Source organism: Rattus norvegicus, chromosome 5, assembly GCF_021556685.1.
Source record: "Rattus norvegicus strain SHRSP/BbbUtx chromosome 5, alternate assembly SHRSP_T2T, whole genome shotgun sequence".
Classification (NCBI taxonomy): domain Eukaryota; kingdom Metazoa; phylum Chordata; class Mammalia; order Rodentia; family Muridae; genus Rattus; species Rattus norvegicus.
In genome coordinates this window covers 66138583-66163903 of record NC_141538.1, presented here as the reverse complement: position 1 = coordinate 66163903, position 25321 = coordinate 66138583, and the positions used below count along the sequence as shown (strand labels likewise).

At 53.1% G+C, this 25321-nt stretch overlaps 2 protein-coding genes and 1 long non-coding RNA gene across 10 annotated transcripts in view; 2 read left to right on the top strand and 1 right to left on the bottom strand.

The window, feature by feature from the left end:
- The window catches only part of Tbc1d2 (TBC1 domain family, member 2), a 47606-nt gene extending 35640 nt beyond the window's left edge, over positions 1-11966 (top strand). For 6 of the 8 annotated variants that reach the window (XR_015619702.1, XR_015619701.1, XM_087548937.1 and 3 more), the window contains 5 exon segments: positions 339-815; positions 6100-6220; positions 9319-9504; positions 9858-9979; positions 10385-11966. Coding sequence is in view for 6 of the 8 variants with exons in the window: in XM_087548937.1 (XP_087405063.1) it covers positions 339-815; positions 6100-6220; positions 9319-9504; positions 9858-9979; positions 10385-10592 (1114 nt within the window). In the remaining 2 variants the exon portion in view is untranslated. 8 annotated transcript variants of the gene reach the window in all.
- LOC108350962 (uncharacterized) lies at positions 5029-10712 on the bottom strand. The gene is made up of 3 exons (XR_015620861.1): positions 10625-10712; positions 9379-9486; positions 5029-7580 (listed from the first exon to the last, which is right to left on the bottom strand). It is a non-coding gene; the product is annotated as an uncharacterized LOC108350962 (long non-coding RNA).
- Positions 11967-14144: 2178 nt separating the features above from the next.
- The window catches only part of Coro2a (coronin 2A), a 56051-nt gene continuing 44874 nt past the window's right edge, over positions 14145-25321 (top strand). The window contains exon 1 of the mRNA XM_087548942.1: positions 14145-14257. The gene's annotated coding sequence lies outside the window, so the exon portion shown is untranslated. The remainder of the gene's footprint in view (positions 14258-25321) is intronic.

Below are 25321 nucleotides of genomic sequence, written 5' to 3'. Positions count from 1 at the left end.
CCTGGGTCACTGTCTGCCGGTTTTGCTCTGCGTCCCTAAGCAGGTCACTTTGCCTTTCTGCACTCTGTGTTCAGCCCCCACATAATGCGGGTGGGGAGCCCCACCTCCCAGGGAGCCTGGGGATGGCTAAGGTGACACACACTGCACACACAGTGAATTGCAGCCAGTAAATGCATCTCTCCTGGGCTGCATATAAGTTCTTCTGTTTACGAAGGGGATCTCCCTCATCTTCACGTACAGATCAGCAAACTGAGGCCGGGCACTAGAGTGATCTCAGTGCACCCAGGGTGGGAGCCCACCCAGGGACAGTCGTGCTAATGTGGCCCTTTTGCCAACAGCGAGTATGATGATTATGGCTTCCTGACAGTGCCAGACTACGAGGTGGAAGACCTGAAACTACTAGCCAAGATCCAGGCCTTGGAAGTGCGCTCCCACCACCTGCTGGCCCTCGAGGCCGTGGAGAGGCCACTACGGGACCGCTGGGCTACTCTGACCGAGCTCATGCCCTCAGCTGAACTCAAGCAGCTGCTACGGGCAGGTGTGCCCCGAGAGCACCGCCCACGGGTCTGGAGGTGGCTGGTCCACCGCCGTGTCCAGCACCTGCACTCCTCAGGCTGCTACCAGGAGCTTCTGGCCCGGGGCCGGGCATGTGAGCACCCTGCTGCTCGTCAGATCGAGCTGGACCTCAACAGAACCTTCCCCACCAACAAGCACTTCACCTGCCCTACCTCCAGCTTCCCTGACAAGCTCCGCCGTGTGCTCCTGGCCTTCTCCTGGCAGAACCCCACCATTGGCTACTGCCAAGGCTTGAACAGGTGAGCCCCACAGAGGTGCGAATGTAGCCTTTTCTTCCCAGCACTGCTCTATTTTGTAGCTAAGAACCCAGAAAGTCCTGCCCCTCTCCCCTGACAGAGAGGTTGTGTTAATGGCTGAGACAGACTGGGGTGCAGGCCCTTGGCACCTCTGCAGCCACACAGGCTCTGGTCTCTCCCTCTTCACGTCTTCGCCCTGCACATCTCTCAGTAAGGCAGCCTCTCCCACTCATTCTTCGGACATGTAGGTTCCATCAGGGCTGACTAAGCATTGACCTCAGCCCTTGAGTGCCCACCATAGCCACTCTGTTTCCTGTCATAACGTCGCTTTCCCTGGGCATACAAAGAACCCTTGCCCTTCTTGTCCTGTGTCACCTTGTGGGGTTGGTGCTTCCCACATTTCCTATAGAATGTCCAGCGGGTCTTAGGGATGTTCACCATGTTTGCAGGAGCACCGTCAGCTCAGAAGCGAGTCTCTCTACTTTAGCCCTCCCTTAACCCCTCATGTCCAGGCCTGCAATTCCAAAAGCAGAGTGTGAGTGGTACAGCCTGGGTTACTCCTGTTTGACTCCAGTCAACAGCAGAGGTAGAGGGATCACGCGGAGGATAGAACTACTCAGTTGGTAGAGGTGGCTGTCCCCTCCAGTACTGAGGGACTCTCATGAGTACCCTAGTTATTGCCATAGAATGCATAGTCTCAGATATTTCCCAAAGCAAGTCTGACTCAATTTAATTCGAGCACGCACATCCTCAAGCAAACTTTACATAGGCTGTCTACTCTCCCTTCAGAACAGGTGATGCAAGACATTTATTTAGCACAGAATCAGCGTTTGGAGTGTCCTCGATCATATTTCAATGGGTCCCAAGGGCAGAGATTTTCTGTATTCTTATTTCCAGCCCAAATGGGAATGAAATTGAGCATGTGCGTGTAATTTCTGGGATTTGTGAGATAAACCCCCAGCAGTCACATATCTCGGTCATCGTCCCCCCTCCCCCACCCCAAGACTGTCAGGACGCATTGCTGAACTGCCTGGGAGGGACAAGTGATATCTGTAGACAGCCTGCCCACGCATTACCAGCCCAGCACGACTGTGCAGTCCTTTCCAAATGCCTTAAACTCCAGAAGGGACATGTGCGAATCTTCTTTGGGAATAGCTGTGAAGAGGCTGGCAAGATGGCCCAGAGAGTAAAGGGGTGGCCGCCACACCTAGTGATCTGGACTCGAACTCCAGATGGGATGGGATGCACGTGGCAGGGGGGAGAATCAGCTCCGACAGTTGTCTTCTGGTCTCCACACGCTTGTCACGTGCAGACGTATTCACACATAAATGCAATTTTTAAAAAAAAGTTCAAGAGGCCTGGAGAGATGGTATCTCAGGGTTTCGGTTGTTGTGGTAAAACACCATGCCCAAAAGCAGCTTGGGGAGGAAAGGGTTAATTCCATCTTCAGGTCTCTAGTCAGCCATCCAGGGAAGTCCTGGCAGGAACTCAAGGTGGGAGCTGTCACAAAGGCCATGGAAGGGTGCTGCTTGCTGGTGCGCTCCCATGCTGCTCTGCCTACCCTCTTTTTTTTTTTTTCTTTTTTCTTTTTTTTCGGAGTTAGGCAAGCGCTCTACCACTGAGCTAAATCCCCAACCCTGCCTACCCTCTTATAGCACCCAGGACCACCTGCCCTGAAGGCAGTGGCCCCACGCCCACAGCAGGTGAGGCCCTCCCATAGCAAATGCTAATGAAGAGAAAGCCTTCACAGGCTTGCCTGTTGGCCAGTCTTGGATGGTTTTTTTTCCCATTTGAAAGTCCTTTTCCCCAAATGGCTATAGCTGTGCCCAGTTGATAAAACACCAGCACAGTTTGATGGCACTTGCTGCTCCTCCAGAGGACTAGGACTTGGTTCCCAGCAGCCACATGGTGACCTGAAACCACCCATAACTCCAGCTCTTGGGGCTCTGACGCCCACTTCCGGCCTTCATGGACACATGCGTATAAACACAGTGCACAAAAAACTCATGTAAGAACACATACGGATACACATAAAAATACTAAGTGATTCTTTTTTTATTTAAAAAAAATAGAACAAGTAAAGCAGTAAATGCTAATGAATTCTTGACCAGAAATAGAGAGTAGAAGGCGTTTAGATGGGTCTGATGACAGAGACCTATAATCTAGCTACTCAAGAAAAAAATCACAAGTTCAAGACCTTTCTGTCTGGACTATAGTAGAGTTCAAGGACAGCTTGCATGACTTAGTGACTACCTTGCCTCAAAAAAGGAAAAAGAAAGAAACCCGAGGGTGTGTCTTAGTGATGGGATGCTTGCCCAATGTGCGCAAGGCCCTGGGTTTAAAATTTCCCAGAACAGGGTTGGGGATTTAGCTCAGTGGTAGAGCGCTTGCCTAGGAAGCGCAAGGCCCTGGGTTCGGTCCCCAGCTCCCAGACCAAAAAAAAAATTTCCAGAACTCTCCAAAAAATGAAAGCAGAATCTGTGAGGGACCAGAGAAGCTCTGCAATTAGGTCAGTGGTGAGTTTTAAGCTCTGACCCTGCAGGTGGAGATGGACACTCCATCTTCCAGCTGAGATCTGAGAGTTCTAGAATTTCACTATGCGTGGCAGCCCAGCAGCCTCTGGCCCTGGATTGGCCCATGCCCCAGTCCTTTCTACAACCCACCCTCCAAGTGGGAGCTTGGCCAGAGGGGATGCTGGGCCACCCCAAAGCTTTTCTGATCTAATGTGTCCTTTATGGAGGCCAGGGGGGCCTTAGCTGCACAGGGGCTCTGAACTCCAGAGGTTGGCCAGTGACTAAGGGACGGGGGAAGCTGTCGTGGTAGGAGGGCCTTAAAGTCAGACTCAGGAGTAGAATGCCCAGTGGAGAGGGAAACAATGCCAACAAGAAGGCCACAGGGGACACGTGAAGCTAAAAGGAGCAGGTGCCTCTCAGTGTCTCTCTCGAGAATGCCTTGGCTTAGATTGATATGCAAGCCCACGTAATTGGTATCCACACAAATATTTATACTATTGCTTTAAATAGAAAGCTATGCATATACCAGAGCATGCCTGGATCTCAAGAGAGGTAGTGTTTTTACAACTGCAAGCCCCGTATGGCTGGTTGTGTCACCATCTAGTGGTCAAACTTAGAACTGCATGCAGAATAAACAGTTCACCTAAGGCAACAAAATGCAGCCTTTTCCTGAGGTAACAGACAATGTGGAGATGTGTGTTGCCAGCTCAGAGCAAGCATTTAAAGTCCATTTCCCTATGAAAATAATTCGAGTTCACTAAATGCAGTTCTTGCCCCTCTATGTACATGCCTTTGCAGGCCTGTTCAGATGGCGCCCCATTTAGCCCACCCCGCCCAGTAGTGGTAAGCTTCAGTAGAGACTAGCCTCCAGTAACTGACCATCTGTTTGCAGAAGTCTAAAACAATACAGACTGGAGTTCCTGATCTGAGGACATCCTGGGCTTTGTGAGAAAAGGTGGGCTAGGATAGACAGCAGCAGGCTAAACTTGTGCATCCGGGATTGGGTCCCCTCTGCTCTGCCAAGATGGTCGTAAGTGATAGCCACTTTTGCCTTCTGAGTTCCAGTGTCCCCATCTGTGCATTAAGACGTTTTCCTTGACCAGAGTTAACCCATAAGAAAAAACTGCTAGAGACCTTGAAGGAATTTCTGGGGTAGTGTCCAGGTTCAACAGCAAAAAGTTCCATGATCAATTACATATGCCTCCCCTGGTCACTGACAGAGTGGTAGTTGACACACAGGACATTGTCTGTTCTTGAACCCAGTGACCTCTACAGGTCCCCTCCCCCTGCTCCAAGAGCCTCCTCTGTCTCAGGAGACCTGCGGCTGTTTTTCTCTTTTTGCACTCAGCTCAGAGCCAGGAGAGTTTGTGCAAACATGTACAGTAGAGCCAGAGGGAGGAGCGGTTCATTCCCGATTGGCTGAGAAAGGAGAAAGGGTGCTCCTTGTTTGTGAGAAACAGTCCTGTTCTAAAAGTCATGAACCTCAGAAGAAAACGGAAGTCCTGAATCTAATCCATAAAGAGCCCAAAGACGCATAAACACCCGGCTCTGAAAGGGCTCTGCAGTGCAGGCTGGGGTGGTGCACACCTGTAATCCCAGCACCTGCAGACTGAGGCCAGAGGATTGCAGGTTCTAGGCCAGCCCGGCTATATAGTGAGACTGTCTCAAAATAATAATAATAATAATAATAATAATAATAATAATAATAATAATAATAATAATATTTTTAATAAAAATCAAAGCTTCTGTAAGTCCACAGAGAGCCCATGACTTCCAGTGCAGCCCCCTTCTCCCATAGATGCCGTGAAGAGAGCTGCTCCCAGACCTCACGTATGACATACAGAAGAGGCTCCATGGTTCCCAGGACCCCCCTCATCCGTCTCCCTTGGGCTTGTTGCTACAGAATGTCCTGAGGCTTTGCTGAAGCACTGTGAGCCTCCAAGAGCGGCTGGGATGTGCTGTGTTCCTCAGACCAGGGTCCATGGAAGACACACCAGGGAGTGTACTGGATCCATGCGTTGGCCTGGATGTGTCCCCTCAGGGAAGGTTGAAGAAGCAGAGTGCTTCTCTGAGGGAGATGTCTCCACTCAGCTCAAGACTTGTCTGTCTGCTCCCAGTCTCAGTAGGGCCTCACAACTGAGGTGAAGGCACATAGGAGGAAAGCCTGTGTGTGCTCACACGGGTGTGCCAGTGGGTAGGGCATGAGGTCTGACAGGAGGGCAGTGTCCCTGAGAGGTTTTCAAAGCTTGCCAGCATGAAGTGAAGGTAGCCAGTACTTACAAGCACTGACTGCATGCCAACCTCTGGGCAGATAGCCAACAGGGCTGACTGTTGGTCCTCACCCATCCCTGAAGCTTATGAGGAGGCTGAGGCCGAGATAGGTTAAAACAGTTCTTACCGGGGTTGGGGATTTAGTTCAGTGGTAGAGCGCTTGCCTAGGAAGCGCAAGGCCCTGGGTTCGGTCTCCAGCTCCGAAAAAAAGAACCAAAAAAAAAAAAAAAACAAAAACAAAAACAGTTCTTACCATAGTTCCCACCCAGGCAACCCAGCCTCAGGGTCTCTGTTCTGAATTGGTCTTCACGGCTCTGGAAGTAAACCTGAGTGTCCTCCTCTAAACAGTGTCTCACCCCGGGCGCCATGGCTACCAGCCTGGTCCAGGATTAGGGCTAGCCCAATGCCCTAGAGGAGGACTTGACCCAGCACCCAGGATGCTGCCTCTGTCATGCAGTACTGCAACTGCTGTGGGTCACCCCAGGCTCCTCCCCCCTCTGCAGGCTGGCAGCCATCGCCCTGTTGGTCCTAGAGGATGAGGAGAGTGCCTTCTGGTGCCTGGTGGCCATTGTGGAGACCATACTGCCGGCTGAGTACTACAGCAAGACACTGACTGCATCCCAGGTGAGCAGGGGGGTGGTACATGGTCCCCCTGAGGCACCCCCATCCCAGAGGAGTTCCTTCAGGCCAGCAGACCCTGGGTCTCTGCCTCTCCTACACAGTGGCCTTTGAACCCTCTCTGACTGCTAGAGGTTCCCTACACTGAGGGCCTGTAAGATTGTGAGGTCCTGCCCACCTGCGAGTTAGTCCAGTGGTGATGACCGGGAAGAGTTGCTTGCTAGGGAGGGGAGACAGAACTCTATGTCCCTTGCCATCTCCGAGTCAAGAACTGAGAGGGACCACAGGATGGTGGACTGGGCAGTGTGCTGGGGGTGAGGACTGCCATCCGTGCACATGCTTGTGGTTATGTGTGCCACATCCCTGGGGAGCACTGCTGCTCTGAAGTGGGTAAAGCACCCCCAGCCGGCCTACTCTAGAATAGGAATAAGGTCAGTGCAAAGTCACGTCCCCGTCCCCCGCCCAGTTCTTGCTGAGGCAGCCTCCATCCTTCCTTCTCCCAGCCTCCCTCCTCAGCTCTCTCCCCTCCTGTCTGCGTCTTGTCTGACACCCACCGCTCCTCCGGGGCTGCCCTTTGGGATGGCAGGGATCAGGTGCAGTTGCAAGGAGAGAGCCACCCCGGACCTAGAAGGTCAGGTCGGTGAAGGGACGGCACCTGGCCTCATGGAGAGGAGGGGCTAAGTATGGTCCTTGATGCCGCAGGGTTAGGCTCCTCCCAGCCCGGGTCAGGCTCCTCCCAGCTCGGGTCAGGCTGCTCCTAGTCCCTGTTCTACAGCCCTCTTGTCACCAGTTGGTTACAAGAGGGCTGTGCCACCCTCAACCCCCTCTGTGGCCATGCTGTACGACAGAAGCAGACAGGTGGGCCGCTGGAGTTTCAGTCTGCAGTTTCTACTTTCTGCTTTCTTTTGGTCAGAGCCGAGCCTTAGGTGTGCCCCCCGCTGTAAGGCGGGCTGGGAAATACGGTATTTCACCGCTGCAGCTGAACATCTCTGAAAGGGAGATACATTGAGCACCAGCATCAAGCTTGCTTTTGGTTGTACTTTGACCTTGGAGAATTGGCCAGGTTCAGAACAGAGAAGATAGGCAGCCTGGGACCCCGCCTAGTGTCCCTGGTCACCAGCAGAGGGAGAGCCTGCCCCTCCAGCCTTGCCTGCCGTGCTGTGGATCACACGCAGTTCTTTGGTTCCATTCATCACGGATCTGGTGGCTCACACAGGGCTCTAGGCTGGCCATGGCCTCTGATGCTGCATGCCTCGGAGGGAAGGGAAGGACGGACGGACAGACATATGGACGGAAGGGCATCCCCGAGTACTCACCAACAACACTGAAGCCCAGACTGACTTGCACAGGGAGGACTGTCATGGTTCTAGGCAAGGAGAAACAGGAGGGGACACAGATCAGGGCACTGCCAAGGAGGAGGGAGCTGTTCCAGGGAGTAATCAGCCAGGTCCACCGAAATCAATAAGGTAGAGCCACCAGGAGAGGTCACTAGCAGCTGTGGCCTGCAGCTTCCTGCTTTAGATTCCTGCTACCTGATGTGACAGGACACTGTTCCTCCCCACCAGTATCTGTCCCAGGCCTCTCCCCGCCCCGAGTATCCACCAAGCATCTTAAGAGTCAGGCCACTAGGGGTCTAGAGAGGCAGCTTAGAAAAGACACTCCTCGAGTTTGTTCCTGAAAACAGGAGACAAATTAATTGCCGTGTGAAGAGGCCAAGGACTTACCCATGGAGAGATCCATGGCAAAGCCTGTTGCTCTGCCCAAGTGTGGGGAGCCATGGTGATGCTGCTACTCAGCACACACACACACACACACACACACACACACACACACACACACACACTCACTCACACACACAGTCACATACACACACACACACTCACATACACACACACAGTCACATACACACACTCACATACACACACACAGTCACATACACACATACACACACTCACATACACACTCACACACACACATACACACACTCACACATACACATACACACACACTCACACACACACACATTCACACACATACACACACACTCACACACATACACACACACATACACACACACTCACACACATACACACACACTCACACACATACACACACACATACACACACACTCACACACATACACACACATACACACACACTCACACACATACACACTCACATACACACATACACACACTCACACACACATACACACACTCACACACATACACACTCACACACACACACACACTCACATACACACACATACACATACACACACACATACACACACACTCACACACATACACACTCACATACACACATACACACACACTCACACACATACACACTCACACACATACACACACACTCACATACACACACATACACACACACATACACACATACACACACACTCACATACACACACATACACATACACACACACATACACACACACTCACACACATACACACTCACATACACACATACACACACACTCACACACATACACACTCACATACACACATACACACACACTCACACACATACACACTCACACACATACACACACACTCACATACACACACATACACACACACATACACACATACACACACACTCACATACACACACATACACATACACACACACATACACACACACTCACACACATACACACTCACATACACACATACACACACACTCACACACATACACACTCACACACATACACACACACTCACATACACACACATACACACATACACACACTCACATACACACACATACACATACACACACACTCACACACATACAAACACACTCACACACACATACATACACTCACATACACACTCACACACACATACACACACTCACATACACACATACACACATACACACACTCACACTCACATACACACACATACACATACACACACACTCACTCACACACATACACACACACACACACACACACACACACACACACACACACACACACACACACCTTCCCCAGTACGAAACAGGCCTGCCCAGCAGTTCTGACGAGCAGGCAGAGAGGGAGGCAGAGGAAGTGATGGGCCCCCTCTGCCCTCCAGGTGGACCAGCGGGTGCTCCAGGACCTCCTCTCAGAGAAGCTGCCCCGACTGACTGCGCACCTGGGACAGCGCCATGTAGACCTCTCTCTCATCACGTTCAACTGGTTCCTCGTGATCTTTGCCGACTCTCTCATCAGTGACATCCTCCTGCGAGTCTGGGATGCCTTCCTGTACGAAGGGACCAAGGTCAGTATGCCTGGGCCCAGCTGCCCAGCCGGGCCCCACAGTATAGGAAGACGGCCACCTGTCACACCCAAGAGCTCAGCTCCTTAAACTGCAAAGTGCTCTGTGCAATATGAGAGGAAGCTGTGGCCCTGACGCCGAAGCCTTGACTCCTGCGGGCAGGGCCTCTTCATGTATAGAGATCAGGCATCCAGAGGCCAGGCATAAAGCAATATTTCAAGCTGTGCTCTCTTTAGGGCTCCCCGTCACCTGTCCCTCTGGCTGCCCCATACTTTGTACCTCTAGGCTTCCACTTCAGCCTGCCCGAACAGTACCTGCCTGGGCCTATACCCCACCTGAATCCCACTGTGCCCTAGGTGGTGTTCCGATATGCTCTGGCCATCTTCAAGTACAACGAGGAAGCGATCCTTCGACTCCAGGACAGCCTGGAGATCTACCAGTACCTGCGCTTCTTCACCAAGACCATCTGCGACAGCCGGTGAGCTGCCCGGCCCTCTGCTGCCCCACCCTGTGCCCTCCCTCAGTATCCTTGTATGGAAAGCAAGCTCTACAGCCCACCTTCACCGTGCCTGCTGTCAAGACCCAGGGTGTGGGACAACCAACCCCACCACTGGTTTCTCCTACTAGGAGCCTCCTGGCTCCTTCCTCCACTGCCACCACCATCTTGAGCCTGGTCCCTATCCCCAAAGCTAAGCCCCCCATGCCCCTCCTCCAGGAAGCCCTCCTGAGCAGCCCTTCCCTACTGACTCAGGTGCCTGCTGAGCCCCCTCCAGCCTCAACTCCAGGTGGACATGGTCTTTTCCCCTGGAAGGAGCACTCCGCAGGGGAGTGTCACCATTCTAGGGCTGACAGATGCCCTGGCTGACTGTACCTTTCCTTTCAGGAAGCTCACAAGCATTGCCTTCAATGATATGAACCCCTTTCCCATGAAGCAACTGCGGCAGCTGCGGGCAGCCCACCGAGAGCGACTAGAGGCTGAGCTTCGGGAGCTAGAACTGCTGAAGGCTGAGTACTTGGAGAGAAGGGCATCCAGGGGCAGAGCAGTGCCTGAGGGCTGCGTCAGCGAGGACGAAGGAGAAGGCGACAGCTGACCCACCACCCTGTTCCTCAAAGCCTTGCTTACCACTGCTGGCAGGAAGACAGAATTCAGTAATGGGCCGGAGGTGTGTGTGACCCCGGACAAGGCCTTGTCCTCTCCCAGCATTAGCCTCTCGGGCATGCCAGCCTGTATCACAGCCCCACAGAGCACTTTAACACACAGGAAGGAGGCAGGGATACACTCTGGGTCACCCGGAACCGTCTCCGAGGCACCGCCATCTCAGTTTGGCTTGGATTTCATCTTCTGACCAGGCCTCCTGGGACTCTTCCTGACCCTGGACTCTATGCAGTTGAGCGTGGCCCCGATCTTCGGATCCTCCTGTCAGAGCCATGTCGACATACAGCAACGTCCCTGTGGCTGATGGCTCTCCCCCTTGAGGACAAAAGCAGTCTCATTACCAGTGCTCCTGGGCACAAGGTGTCGGGAATGGCACCCTCTGGCTCAAGGTCTTGGCCACCATTCCTGTGGCACCCCAAGTTCATCTGTCTTTCCAGGCAGTAGCCCCTCTGAGCTGCTACCTAGATCTGTGTTGAGACCACCCTGCTTATGGAGACTATTATCTGCAGTCTCATGCCTAAAACTTGCCTTCTGATTACAGCCCACAGGGGACATCCCGGGGGAACCCCTGCCTGCCACCCTGAGGTACTTGATATGGTTTGGACAGTGTGCCCCCGTCATGTGGGGCCAATGAGGTAGGCTTGGGAGGGCGAGCATGGCAGCAGCGCACCTGGCTCAGCAGAGAGAGTTGGTAAGCAGATGGAGGGGACATGCTAGGGGGAGACCAGCTCTCCCAGAAACCATCAAAAAGCCAAAAACAGGTCAAACTGTGGGCACGGGCTGCTGGATAAACAGTATCCTCTCTACCACTCCCCTCACCAAGCCAAGGCCCCCACCTCTCCTTTTCCTCGCCTCCCTAGAAGAGAATTCTGCCTAAGCACTTGTGCTCCTCCTTGGAGGACCAGAGCAGCTTTCTTACCAAGCTGCACCTTGTTCCAGCAGTGCTGGGCCTTGTGCTCTGTGCTCTTCCTTGGAGGACCAGAGCAGCTTTCTTACCAAGCTGCACCTTGTTCCAGCAGTGCTGGGCCTTGTGCTCTGTGGCTCTTGGAGCTTGGAGCCGAGTTCTACTAGCCCTGGGGGGTGAGCATTCTGGGACTAATTGCTTCCTCCCGCCCAGACAGAGCTCCAGTGTCACCCAGAGGGGAGGGTGGGTCTGGCCATGACTGCCTGTGGGGTGCACCCATAGTATCAACACTAGGAAGAGAAAAGGAGTCAGGTGTGGGGTACACACTTCTGATCCCAGCAGTTCCAACAGTGGATTACACAGCCAAACAGTGTCTCCAAAACCAAATAAATAAGAGAAAAACGATGAACGACTGAGCTGCCTGAACTGGAACAGAGGGTGAGCCTGAGACTCTCTGGGCTGCTGCTGGGGCAGAGCCTGCCCCTCCCTCAGGGCCTGGGGGCCTGGGCTACCCCGAGTGTCAGGTTCCTTGCTCGCCCCACAGCTGTTGCCCCTTCCCCAGGGGCCACTGCTTCTGAGGCTGGAGGATCTGATCCCACAGCCCCACCTTCCTACCCAGAACAGAGATGAACTCCATGTTCAACCCCTCCCACCCCTGACCAGCAGGCCTTATCACAGAGAACAAAGGGACTGGGGCCTAGGGACCCAAAAGACTCAATCAATGTGAGAGGGTCACACTCCCTCCCAGACTACTTTGTTCAAATAGACCCTTGCCCTAGGGGCTGTCTTCTCCCAGTACAGCGCGCGCGCGCACACACACACACACACACACACACACACATTCTACAGGACAAGAAGATAGAAGGTCAATCAGTGGTGTCCCCCACCATGTACCCTGTGGTATCTAACCAGGCCTTGGTAGGTTGTGTCTCATTGTATGTAACTTAGGGGTTGTCAGGGGCTGCCTTCTACATCTGAGGCAGGATTAGGAGAAGGTAAGAGGAAACAAGGAGGCCCCTCCCCAGACACAGGAGAGATATGCAGGTTCCAGGAATCCCCTCTGATTTACAGGTCTATATTCCCCAGAGACTCCCTGTCAAACAAGCCTGTCCCAGCAGACAAGTGACCTGGTACCCATGAACAAGAGCTTCTTCAAAAATAATTCTGAAAGAGACCTTCCAAAGGAGGTGAAGGAAGCAGAAGCTTGTGGGAGTGATGTTGAGAGAGGGGACCACCAAAGCCCCTGGCTCAGTGTTTACTGGGTTGGGACATCCAGATGAGTCAGCCTGCTTCCAGAAAAAGCCAAGTCAGAAACACCTTAATGGGGCCCCCAGCTTTTGGGAATCTGACAGGAGGATGAGATCAAAGTTTCTTTTTAGTTCATAGATAGTTATGTGGGACCTTCCATAAAAATTAATAAATGGGCTGGCAAAATGTCTAAGAGGACAATAGTGTTGGTCACAGAGGCCAGACAGCTTGAGTTCTGTCCCTAGAAACCGTGTAAGAAGCTGAATGCAGCTTTCCTACTTGGAGATGGGAGGCAGAATGGCCTGATTGTCAGGGACAGCCAGCCAGGAGTATGTAGCAAGGCAAAAATAAGATGGGAGGAAAGAGCCAACTTTCCAAAGCTCCAAGAGGCCGAATTTGGGGATGCAGGGGAAATTTGGATGTGGGAAACCCACAGCTCAGAAAACGGCCCAGGGCACTGTGGTTCAGCAGGAGCCAAAGGAAGACCTTAGAGGCTGCTGTTCTAAAGTGACTAAGGACTCACGAGAGCTGAATGTGGTGGATGTGTACTCCTAGCTACTGGAACCTGAGCAATTTAGTGAACTCTTGATTCAGAAAAAGAGGAGAGGCCTCACAGTGTAGCTCAATGTCAGAATACTTGCCTGGCAAGCACAAGCAAAGGCCTAATGTTCAATCCCACTGTCACAAATACATACATACACATTAAATTAGTTATAGCGCCTGCTAAGAGCTCAGCTAACGTCTTAATTTATCTATGAAATGGGAGAATTATTATGACTAGATTGAAGGTGGTGATAGATCAAATGTAATATACAATACCTACCATGTGCCAGGTACCGTGCTAGTCCCGCTCCCACCACCACCACCAAATACATCGCTACAAGACACGAAGAACTCTTTCCAAGACAGGTGGTGTGGCGTGGTTATTATGAAAGATATGACGTCCTAGCTTCCATATTCAGTGAGCACCGGGCTAAAAGCGGGAGAGGCTTGGATGCAGCGCCCCCTACTGGCAGCAGTGGGAAGGATCTCCCTCCCGGATGCGCAGCCGCCCTCGGCTCTCCGGTTCTCCCGCCGCCTGCGGAGCTGCGGTTAGAGCGCTCGCTGCGGGATCCAGCCTAGAGCCACGTGGGAGGCAGGCGCGGTGACTGTCTCCATCTCAGCAAGGGGAAACCGAGGCTCAGGACCCGGGTCCCACCCAAAGTCTGCGGCGAGAGCGTGCAAGAGGCAAGAGTGTGCACGCGGGACAGGATCCGAGCTGCGGGCGACGGGCGGTGCACAGGCGGGGCCTCTCCGTCCCGCCCCGCCCAGGCTCCGCCCGGCCCGGTCCCGCCCGCCGGGCTGCGCGGGGAGGCGGCGGCGCTGGGCGCGGGGACTCGGCGGGCGGCGTGAAGCGCGGAGCGGGAGCCGGAGCCGCCGCCGCCGCCACCTGCGCGGCAGCCAACAAGGTAGGGCGAGACGCTCGCTGCGCCCGGGCTGCAGCTCGGGGGCGGGAGGGATGCTGCCCCCGGTGTCGCGGAGACCTATCCTCCAGACCCCCGCACGACCTCACACAAAGCTCTGTCCCGCTCCGGTCCTCAGTTTCCCCAACGGGATAGTGGTGCGGCTGCCTACTCAGTGTGTGACTAGGATCAGCGACCCCCAGATTTGGGCTCCAGAGGTTAGGGGCTAGTCCGCACCGCTCGTGCCTCTTGCCGCGGTGAGCGGCCCGCCCTGGGCGCGGCAGCCAGTCCCGACAGGCCCCGGTGTGGCCCAGGTGTCCCGTGGACCCGAGTCGTGATTGTTCCTCTCCTGGCTGGGTTACTCGCGGGGGCCTCAGCTTCCAGTCCCGGGAAACGGTAGAGGAGGAAGCATCCCGGCGTTCCTGCTGAGGCGACCTGGGCGCGCGGGTGGGGCGAGCAGTCTGCTACCCAGACCAGCCTCACCGCCTGGAGCTGGAGGAGGAGCCCTGCGCTGGCAGTGGCCAGAGCTCAGTCTCAGACCTGCTTGGACCCGAGCCGAGCAGACACCCACCTGCATTCGGGCAATGGGGAAGGATGTCCTGGTCCGCACCCTGGCCAGCTGCAGGATCCCAGTTCAGTGTACCAGCATGGTGGGGCAGGGTTGGCACTGCCACACTCAGACCTCAGAGAGTCCACTTGCCAGGAGCATAGTGTCTCCTGGGATTGAGGGACTGAGCATGTGTCTAAGGGTGCAGTGGCTCCAGGGTCTTTGAAGACCTGTGGTGTAGGACTGGGAAGTTCTGTAAGACGCCTCTTGGTGAAGGTCTTGTGTTGCGTTCTTCTCGAGATGGGGAATCTCACTGGCTGAAACTGGAGTCTCTGTTCCCACCGCAGCTGTAATCCTGCTAGTGGGATAGCATGTGGCCCTTCTGCCTTAGAACCTGCTCTTCTGCGAATGGTTCAGGCATTTGCTCATAACCACCTGTACCTCAGCATAGGAATATGTCATTATGCTTCCCTCACCTCCTGACATCTCTTGAAGGATGTGGAGGGAGAGAAAGGCCTGGGCCCGCCCCAGGACACTAATGCCTCATTTCCTGACATCTGCCCCAATTAAGGAACAGGTTCAGCACCTCCTGATCGCCTGTCTCCCTCCTCCTCACCCAAGGGCTTTCTTGGAGCTAAAAGAGGAGACCCCCCCCTCCTTCCCCCTGCCCCAGCGCCGGTGGTGAACCCTGTGTCATCCTAACATACAGGCAGAGGGCTGGGTGGGCATTGTAGGGTGCTATGGGATTCCAGGGTTGAAGCAGAGTGGCAGGGACCTTGCCCTGTGGCCCCAACCTGAAGCTTCACTGCAAATGAGTGTTATTATCCCCTCGTAAAGGGACACTAAGTATAAGTGTGGCTGCCAGAGCCCAGCGCCAGCTTGAAAGCCTAAGTACCACCCGAGTCCCCTGTCATTGTGTGCATTTGTGATCTGGGAGGCCACTGTGGATGGGGCATGAGCAAGGCGGGTTCTGGTTATTACAAAGGCATCCTGTACTTTGAAAAATGTCCTGTGGAGTTGTGGATTCTCTGAGCTGACCTGAAAGGGTCTCTAGAAACCATCTTGTCCATCACCCTTATTCTATGGGCAGATAATCGCCTGTCCCTGGAGGGGGGGGGGGTGACTGGTAAAAGGCCACACAGCAAAGCATCCAAGAGTCCTGACTCCGAGAATCAGATGCTTAGAAGCTAGGATACAGCTCTGTTGGCAGAGGAGCTCCGTCTCCAGAACCGAATAGACTGAACTGGGAGACTCAACGCCTGCAGTTCCTCCGCTTGGAGGCACTTGGCACTCACACTCCATCCACCGAAGCCAGGCTATCCTCTGCTACAAGTGGAGGTCAAGGGTAGCCCAGTATATACGAGACCCTGTCTCCAATTTTAAAAGGGGTTATAAAACAGGTCTTAAATGAAACAGTCTCATTGCTTTGTAAAAGTAGCAAGATAGGAACATAAAAGGTTTAAAACTGCTGGTGAGCTCTTGCCCGAGGCGTGCCATTTTGTAGGGTAATCTGGCAAACATAGAGACAAGAGTCTGTGAAATGGGTCTGCCCTTTGCTCCGAGGCCTCTCCTTCAGGGACTTTACCCTAAGGAGGTTACTAGAGAGACACGGGTGTGTCACTGCTATGGTGGGGTGTCCTGACAGCAAAGCTGGGGCCACTGGAACAATGAAAAAAAGGCAGTGGCTAAATGACAAGACCACCACCCCAACACTGCCCAGGTGGTCTGGAGGAAAGACCCTGAGGCGGGTGGCAGACACAGACCCTGCCCCCTCTGTGATCTCTGCCCTGCTGGTCTCCACCTTGTTTTCTTCATCTGGGGAGTGGGTGTGGCCTTGGTGGCGACTCAGTCTGCACGGTTCAGTAATGGAGCCTTCCACAGGAGGAGCAGAGTGCTCTGGACAACCAGAGATTGTGCCTCCTTCCCTTCCTCAGAGATAAGTGTGCCCCCTCGGGGAGGGCAGCCAGATCCCCCCACCCCCTGTTCCGCTTGAAGCTTTTGCTCTTTTCAAATAGCCCTGAATCAGACCTTGGAGAGTTTCCCTCCTCTCTACCACCATGAGAACACCCTACATGATACCACAGTTTTCATTTTGTTGGTGGGGGGGGCGCTTCTTCAGTACAGTGGGGAGGCACTTGGCACTCACACCCCATCTAAAGGGCCAGGAGACCTAACCCTCCGACCGACACTCTCTCTCCTCTCTCTCTCTCTCTCTCTCTCTCTCTCTCTCTCTCTCTCTCTCTCTCTCTCTCTGTCTTCTGGGCATCTACAAGGTGTTGGCATTCTGTCTCAGCTCCACCCACCCCCACAGCTACCTGGTAGCAGCATGCTCCGCCCCACAGTTGCCTGGCAACAGCCAGCTGTGCCTGACTATAAAGGGGGCTGCTGGCCCCCTCCTCTCCCTCTTACTCCCTTCTTGCTCTCTCCTTCCCCCTTCCCTGTCCCTTCTCTCCCCATCTCCCCCGTCCCTCCAAGTGCTCATGGCTGGTCTTTCCTCCCCTCTCCTACTCTTCTTCTCTCATTAAACCTCTCCACGTGGAACCATGTTGGTTTGGTGTGTTCTGTCCGGGCACTGGCCGAGATTTAAACCCCAACACAAGGGGCTTATACATTAGCTTAAACCACTCCAGAAAGACATATAACAAACCTTTTTTTAACAAATAATAACAACAATAATAATTTCATGTGGTTCAGCATAAGTAGAAAAGGATATAATTAAAGATGTAATTACTGTTCCTTACTGTAAGAGAGCCATGAGGTGTGGTAGTTGTGATTAGATTTGACTTAAGGAGGTCTTGAGAGGCAGCCTGATCAATAACAGTGATGGCAACCACAAGTCTGTTGACCACCACTTGCTACTTACTCCAGGCCTCATCCCCAGGGCATCCCCAGTGTTTACCAAACACCTTCACCAAAGAGTAGGCCTGGAAGGAGTTTGCAATCTGTCTGATGGGGAAGGCAGAAGGTGACAAAGGAAAGAAAAGGCAAACAGGAGGGAGTGGAGGAATGTGACCACAGAGAAGAGGACAGCCATTCTAGGCTGGTGGCTTAGGGACTCTGAGAGAATGACTTGGCCAAACAGGGTTGAACTGTGCCAGGGAGAGCCAGTGAGAAGCCCCTGAGGTAGGACAGTGCTAAGAAGATCAGGAAAGAGTGAGAAAGAGAAGGGCAGAGAGAGGCCACGTCCTGATTACCTAAACCACCCCCACCCATGTGCAGGGTGCAATCCTACAAGTTAGAGAGGGAGGTACTATTTTTAAGTCTCTTTTTGGGCTTAGAAAAGCATCAGGTTCAGAGAGGCTTAGAAGCTTGCAACACTGTCTCAGGGGGAAGCTCCTGGCCCAAAGCCCTGAGAGCCATGGGCCAGGCTTTTGAACAGGGCCAGGGCACAGACACCTCTGCGTGCTGCTGTTTCCCTGGGATTGCTGTGGTTAATCTGTTCCTGTCACCTCCAAGTTCATTCGTTGAAGCTGCCACCCCCAGGGTGATGGCACAGAAGGGGCTGGTTGGATCGGAAAAGCAGAACACTTCTGAGGAGAGTTCATGTCCCTGGAAAAGAAGTCCCAAGAGACACACCCCTTCTACCCTGGGGACACACACATCAGGCACCCTTCCCTGAACCCGGAAGCCCGCTCTCCTGCACAATCCTAGTCTTCAGCCTTATCTTGGACTCTAGGCTCCAGTAACTGTGAGAAGTACATTGTGTGATTCACGGTCCACCAGTTACAGGACTCAGATGGCTGTCACAGGGGTGGGACAGGCTGGCCCAGCTTCCTGACTGTTCTCCTATTGGAACTGTCTGTGCCCTGGGCAGGTGAAGAGTTCAGACTCACGCAGCCTTCTGAAGCCATAGGTGTGGGTTTGGACAGGTTGGAGGTAGACACCAGGGCCTGTTTATCTTTCCCTGTGTTTCCTTTGTTTCAGTTTTGATTTTTTTGGAGACAATGTCTTACCCTCTATTCCAGGCTAGCCCTAAACTCAATATTGTAGCCCAAGCTAGCCCTGGACTCACAGCAGTCCTCCTGCCTCAGTCTTCCCTGGAATTACTGGATCTATTTCCTGGTAGGTAGACTGTATCTCAATAAAGTTAACTTATGAAGAACACACGTTTGGTTCTTCTGCTATGACTATTTGGTGATGGTGGATAGAACTTTAGAAAAGGATAAAAAACAGAAAATTAATGTTTCATGCCTTCTTGTCTGCGGAGATCAGTGTGAACACTTGGGGGTGGGGGAAGCTTCCTTCCTACTCTTTGGACACCGCCATCCTCGTTCTGCGGATAGAAGCTCAGGCCCCATGTTGGCTAGGGCCTCGCTGTCACACCTTGCCATCTGCCTGCAGAGTTCAGATACGTCGCTCTTCTCTGGCAAACTCCGGAGTGCCAGGACGGGTGGGTTTCAGTGAGTCACTTCTACCACCCACCTACCTACCCTACCCCTAGCCATGAAGCTAGTGGGACCTCGTCCAGGGTTTCAGGAATGACTGGGGTCACGTTCGAAAGAGAAATCGGGGCTAGGAGAACCTATATGGGATTCTCATGACAGCTGCTTCTGGCTTGGCCTTGGGCCCATTGCTTGTAGACGGCTGGCAAGTGGCTTGATCCCTGGAAGTACTGGGGACTTAAAAGAGGCCCAGGCCAGAGTCTCTTCCCGCAGCCTCATTAGGAAGTGACAGGTGACAGGAAAGGGATGGGCTTTGCCAGGCCACACTACCCCTCTCCCTGAGGACTTTTCTCCCGCAACCTGACTGTGCATTACTCCCCGTACTGTGCCAGCACGTTCTGACAGTCAGCCGCTAGCTGGTCTTAGGCCAGGATCTTTCCCTGTCCACCTGCAAAGTAATATCATAATGGCACCAGCCACTGGCCTCAGGGATGTGTGTGGCTGTGGGTGTTCAACAGATGGGCCGCTCCAGGGTGGTGGCCACGCCGGTGGACTGAGCTCCCTTCACAGTGAGCTGGACCACACAGGTTCCAGCTTGTGCAAGCCTGAGCTCCGGGTTGAGCATCAGCGTTCAAGGTTGTGGATAAAGAATCAGTGGAATGGGGGTTGGGGATTTAGCTCAGTGGTAGAGCGCTTGCCTAGCAAGCGCAAGGTCCTGGGTTCAGCCCCCAGCTCCGGAAAAAAAAAAAAGAAAAAAAGAAAAGAAAAGAAAAAAAAAAAAGAATCAGTGGAATGGAAGGAACACTTACTCTAAGGAAGGCCCCTGGCCCTGCCTCTGTGTTGCTCTTTAAACAAACCCCGCCCCTTCCTTTTGCCTCTGTCCCCATCCAGAAAAGGAGAACTTTTTTCCTCCGGTCTTCCGCCATCCCAGGAGCCATCCACTGAGGTGCTTTTGAGTTTGGAGGGAGGGAGGCATAACCCAGAATCAACTTAACCCTCAATAGCTTAGCACTCCAGGGGAAGCCATAGCTATAATCAAAAAGCTAGGACTCAGTCAGGGATCCTCTAGCTAGGACCTCCAATCCAGCCTGGGTGGGGCAGGAGCCTAGGGAGACACCCTGGAAGAGGCGGGGCCTTCCGAACTGCTTGTGGGGTGTGGAGTCAGCCACCTATAAAGGTCAGTGCCTCACCCACTCCTCCAGACTTTGTCTCTTCCCTTACAGAATGGGGGTGACTGGACAGGAATGTGGCTTAATTGCCAGAGTGCTTATCTAGCTTGAAGAGACTCTGAGTTCAATTTCCAGCACCTCATAAACTGGGTGTGGTGACTGTGTCACTAATCCCAGCACTCGGGAGACAGAGGTTGGAGGATCTTAGGGTTCAAGGCTGTAGAGCAAGTTTGAGGCCAGCTTGGGATGCATGAGACTGTTTGAGGAAAGGGGAGATTGCTGCTAAGTGCCTGCCCGCCAAGCGTACGGGCTTGATTAGAACCCCAGACCCTGAAGGATGTGGAGGTGCTTTGTGAGCGGCACAGCACCAGGCACCCCTCCACTGCGACTGGGCATCTGGGCAGGAAGCGCTTCCGGGCTGTTGTGAAAGTTCTGTGATGAAACCAGTCAGGGACAACCAGCCAGACAAATGGCTGCCACTGCCCTCACACCACCTGATAGAACCGTTTCAGGGAATGTCTGCTTACCCTTCACTTGGAGGGGACCCTGATGGCAGCCACCACTCAATCATGAATCACAGCCCCTCTGGGGAAGAGAGCCATCTGTGCCAACGGGACCCATTAGGCCCAAAGTACTTCTCCCCACCCCTCCCCCATGGCTTCCCCACTCCTTCCCCCACCCACCTCCCCCCACCCCCACCCTCCACCCCACCCCCCCGCTGAAAACCTCCAGAACCTGCCTGAGTTGCTGTGGGAGCTGCCAGATTCAGGGATGGGGTATCATGTCATCACAATGAGGACTGGTCTACCAGAAAGAGGCCCAAGGTGTCATGCCACTGGGAAAAGAACAGTCTCGGGGCAGAAGGAGCGTGTCTGAGTTCAGATATGAAAAAAAGCAGTGCACACATAAATACAGAAAAACATTCAAGCCAGGCTTCTGGTGCAAACTGTAATCCTGGGCATTTGGGAGACTGAGACAGAGGGATTGCAAGTTCAAGGTCTGCCTAGACATTAGTTCCTGTCTCCTAAAGTTAAACAGTGGGCAGAGAACTTACCTTGCACGTAAGAGGCCCTAGGGTCCGTCATCAGCACGCTGGGTAGAAGGATGGAGGTACGAGAGTATTCAGGGGCTGGGGAGATGGCTCAGCGGTTAAGAGCACTGACTGCTCTTCCAGAGGTCCTGAGTTCAAATCCCAGCAACCACATGGTGGCTCACAACCATCTGTAAAGAGATCTGATGCCCTCTTCTGGTGTATCTGAAGACAGCTACAGTGTACTTATATATAGTAAATAAATAAATCTTTAAAAAAGAGAGAGAGAGGGGTTGGGGATTTAGCTCAGTGGTAGAGCGCTTGCCTAGGAAGCACAAGGCCCTGGGTTCGGTCCCCAGCTCCAAAAAAAAGAACCAAAAAAAAAAAAGAGAGAGAGAGAGAGAGAGAGAGAGAGAGAGAGAGAGAGAGAGAGAGAATTCAGACATCTGTCTGGGGACCCTCAGTGGCCAGGCTGTGCTCTCTATGTTTTAAATGTCCTAGACCCACGCACATTTCCCCTCTGCGCTTGTGGTGCCGAGTGTGGCTGTACCACAAGCCACAGTGAGCAGTAAGTTAGCATCAGCAGGCCAGAAGGTGATGTACCCTTCAGATCAAGATGGGATGAGGCACACAGAGAGGCCTGGATGCTGTTCCCAGGGACAGGGACGGCCTCGTGGAGGTACTCAGGGGAGAGGTCTCACAGCTCTGGTGCTACAGACTCTGATGGCCCTGAAATGAGACTGGCCAGAGCCAGGAGGTGAGGGTCCCGCCACAGCAGCTCTCCTTTAAGTGGTGCCGAGATAGCTAGCACAGATCTGCGGACCGATCTGTGGGCTCAGAGCCTTGGGGTCTTTGATGCATTAAGGACCCAGAATGACGTCAGCAGGGAGGCTCCATTGTCTGAAGAGCATGCGGTCTGGGTCTTTGCCCTCAGCACACTCAAGCTTTCAGCCACTTTGCACAATAAATAAAGAAGCAAAGCTACAATCTTGATTTAGTTTGACTTTTGAGACAGAGTTTTGCTATATAGCCCTGGCAGATGCACACTACTCATAGAACGAGTGCTAGCCTGGAGCACATGCCAATCTTTTTGCCACGGTTTCTGCAGTGGTGCTGCGTGCCACCGTGCCTGACTCCCACCCATATTGGTGCCTACAGAGGCCAGAAGAGCGGTGCTGCAGTTACAGGGTCGTGAGTCTTGAGCCACCATGTGGAGGCTGGGAATTGAATCTGGGTCCTCTGGAAGAGCAGCCAGTCCTCGTAACTGCTTCACCCTCTCTTCAGCCCCACATCTAGACTCTCAATGTGTGTCCTCTCTCATCCTTGTAGCTGGCTCAGGGGCGCATCTGGATTCACACCTGCTCACACCGGGTCCCCTCCCTCTTCATCCAGAGCAGGCATCCAAGCTAGGCAAAGGGGAATGTGCCTGCACCACGGGGCAGTTCAGACTGCCCAGGGGCCGGGGTAAATGGCCAGAGGAGTTTGGAAGGTTTGGAGAGCACACTGGCCACTCATTAGCCTCAGCCCTACTGTAGCCATTCCGCATAGTGGCTGGTCCATTGGCCAGTCTGGAGAAAGGTACAGAGCTCCACTTTACACACACAGTGCTGGAATCTCGGCCCAGACCAGATCAGCTGTTTACTCCCTAAATTGTTACTGATTTTCTTTTCTGGTTTTTTTGAAACAAGATCTCATTTCTGTGACTTCAGCGAGTTTGGAACTTATTTGCGTGGTGGACCAAACTGGCCTTGAACTCAGTAATCCCTTTGCCTCTGCCTCCTAAGTGCTGGGATTAAAGGCATGAACCACTGTGCTTAGCTATTTTTCTTTTTTGTTTGTCTGTTTTGTTGTTTGTTTCGGGGTGTTGTTTTTATTCAATACAGGGTTTCTCTTTGTAGCCCCTTACAGTCCTGAACTCATAGAGATCCTCCTGCCTCTGCCTCCCAAGTGCTGGGATAAAAGGTGTGTGTTACCACCACCCGGCTGCTGTTTTTCATTTTCAGTATAAATCTTGACTAGGACCTTTGTTCCCATATTCATAGCTTTCTGGGTGTGTATACCAAGGCTCAGAGACACTGAGTGGATCAAACAGATCCAGGTTTTGCCCTTATAGACTCAGGGTCTAAAGATGTCAGAAAGAATCATTGTACAGTCCCACAAAATCTGAGGTAGGGACCTGGAGAGGGAAGGAGATAAAGAGCCCATGGATCATAGAGTGGCTAACACTTTCCTAGAAAACTGAAAGGCTGCCCTAAGGAAAAAACTTTAACGATAAGGGGGGCAGGGGGGCTCTCGGGTGAGGGTGCACATAATGGACAGGAGAAACAGCCTGGAAAGTCCCGAGGCAACGGGAAAGGATGGTTGTGGGTGAAAGGATAGATCTGCAGCCCAGCTCCCTGAGCAAGGTGGGCTGGAGGCTGGGAGGCTTAGAGTCAGACATTTCAAAAAGCAGAAGGACGGAGGGAGCCTGTGTGGGGCTTTAGGCTCAGTAATCTCATTATGTAGGAGGCCCACGGGCTCTATCTCGAAACAGAGGAGAGGTAGGCTTAACACCGGTGGGTGAAAAGTTAGAGATGTCGTAAGAGGTGTTTCTGATGTGGAACCGGAGGACGGGGCTCTGCCTGTGATGGGTCGGGTCGGCTCCTGGTTAGAAAAGCATGTAGTCTTCTATTCATCTGGATGGTGGTTCTCAACCTTCCTAATCCTGTGACCCTTTAATACAGTTCCTCATGTGACCCACTAGCCATAAAATTATTTTGTTGCTACTTCATAACTGTAACTTTATGACTGTTATGAACCGTAATGTATTTTTTAGAAATAGAGGTTTGTTGAAGGGGTCCCAAACCACAGGTTGAGAACTTCTGCTCTAGACCAAGCTTAGCCTTTGCCCAAGAGATAGGAGGTCAAGGCCAAGAGACAAGGATGAAGCACACTTCTCGAGGTGAAGAGGCTCAGGGAGGCAGCAGGGCTTGCAGGGTGCTGGGAGTCCCTTTTCTAAATTTTCCTTTGGGACTGAAAACTGCTGCTGGCTGAGTCCGCACTGTGGGAGTCAGGAGGTGGGGAGGGAGTCTTGGGGACACACAAATGGACATGTAGGAGGCTGTGTAGAGGAGGGAGACTGGACGGGAATGTCCTGTGCCGTGTCAGGTTTGGAGAGCAAGACTTGCTCAGCCTGGATGGGGGCTGGGTTTATACTCTGGTTTATACGGGGCGGGAAGAGGCTGTTTTGGCAGGGAGAGGTTTTTTGGCTTGTTTTTTTTTTTTTTTTTATGGTTGTTATTATTTATTTTGGGTGTTTAGAATGAACTCAGGGCCTCTCTCTCGCATGCTAAGTACATCACCCTAGCAACCAAGGAGAGCTTGCTCACTGTTACAGACCAGAAATTCATGACCATGGGAAGCTGGACTCGGGTCAGCACTGTCACTGACTTGAAATTCTCCGTAGAAGATGCCCCCTTCTGGCTCTCTTTCTGACTGTTGGCTCGTCTCCCTGATGCTCTCCCTTCCTCTCTCTCCTAGACCCTCCAGATATCCTCATAAGCCACACCTTGGCTTTCAGTGCCCATTGGAGAGTCAGTGGGGAGGTTTGGGGCAGGATGCTGCCCTGACAGCAGCCCATGGGAAGGTTCAGAGAGGCAGGCGCTGGGGATTGGACAGCCCAGAGGGCGAAGGAAGGAACTGAAGAGGGCTGTGGAAACAGGAGCAGGTCTCCGGCCTTTGTCTCATCAGGTCTGGGCCCACAGCTGCCCCGGGCCAGAACCCCAGGAAGATAGATCCTAACAGGGTCTACTGACGCCATTGGCAGTAGAAGCTGACGTTTGCGTCCTGAAGGCACCCCAGTTCTCAGTCCACAGATGTCACCGATCCTTCTAGGCCCCCCTGACAGCAGCAGCCCAAGCTCACTGGGATGGGTCCTGCTTCACAGGTGAGGGCTCGCAGGGA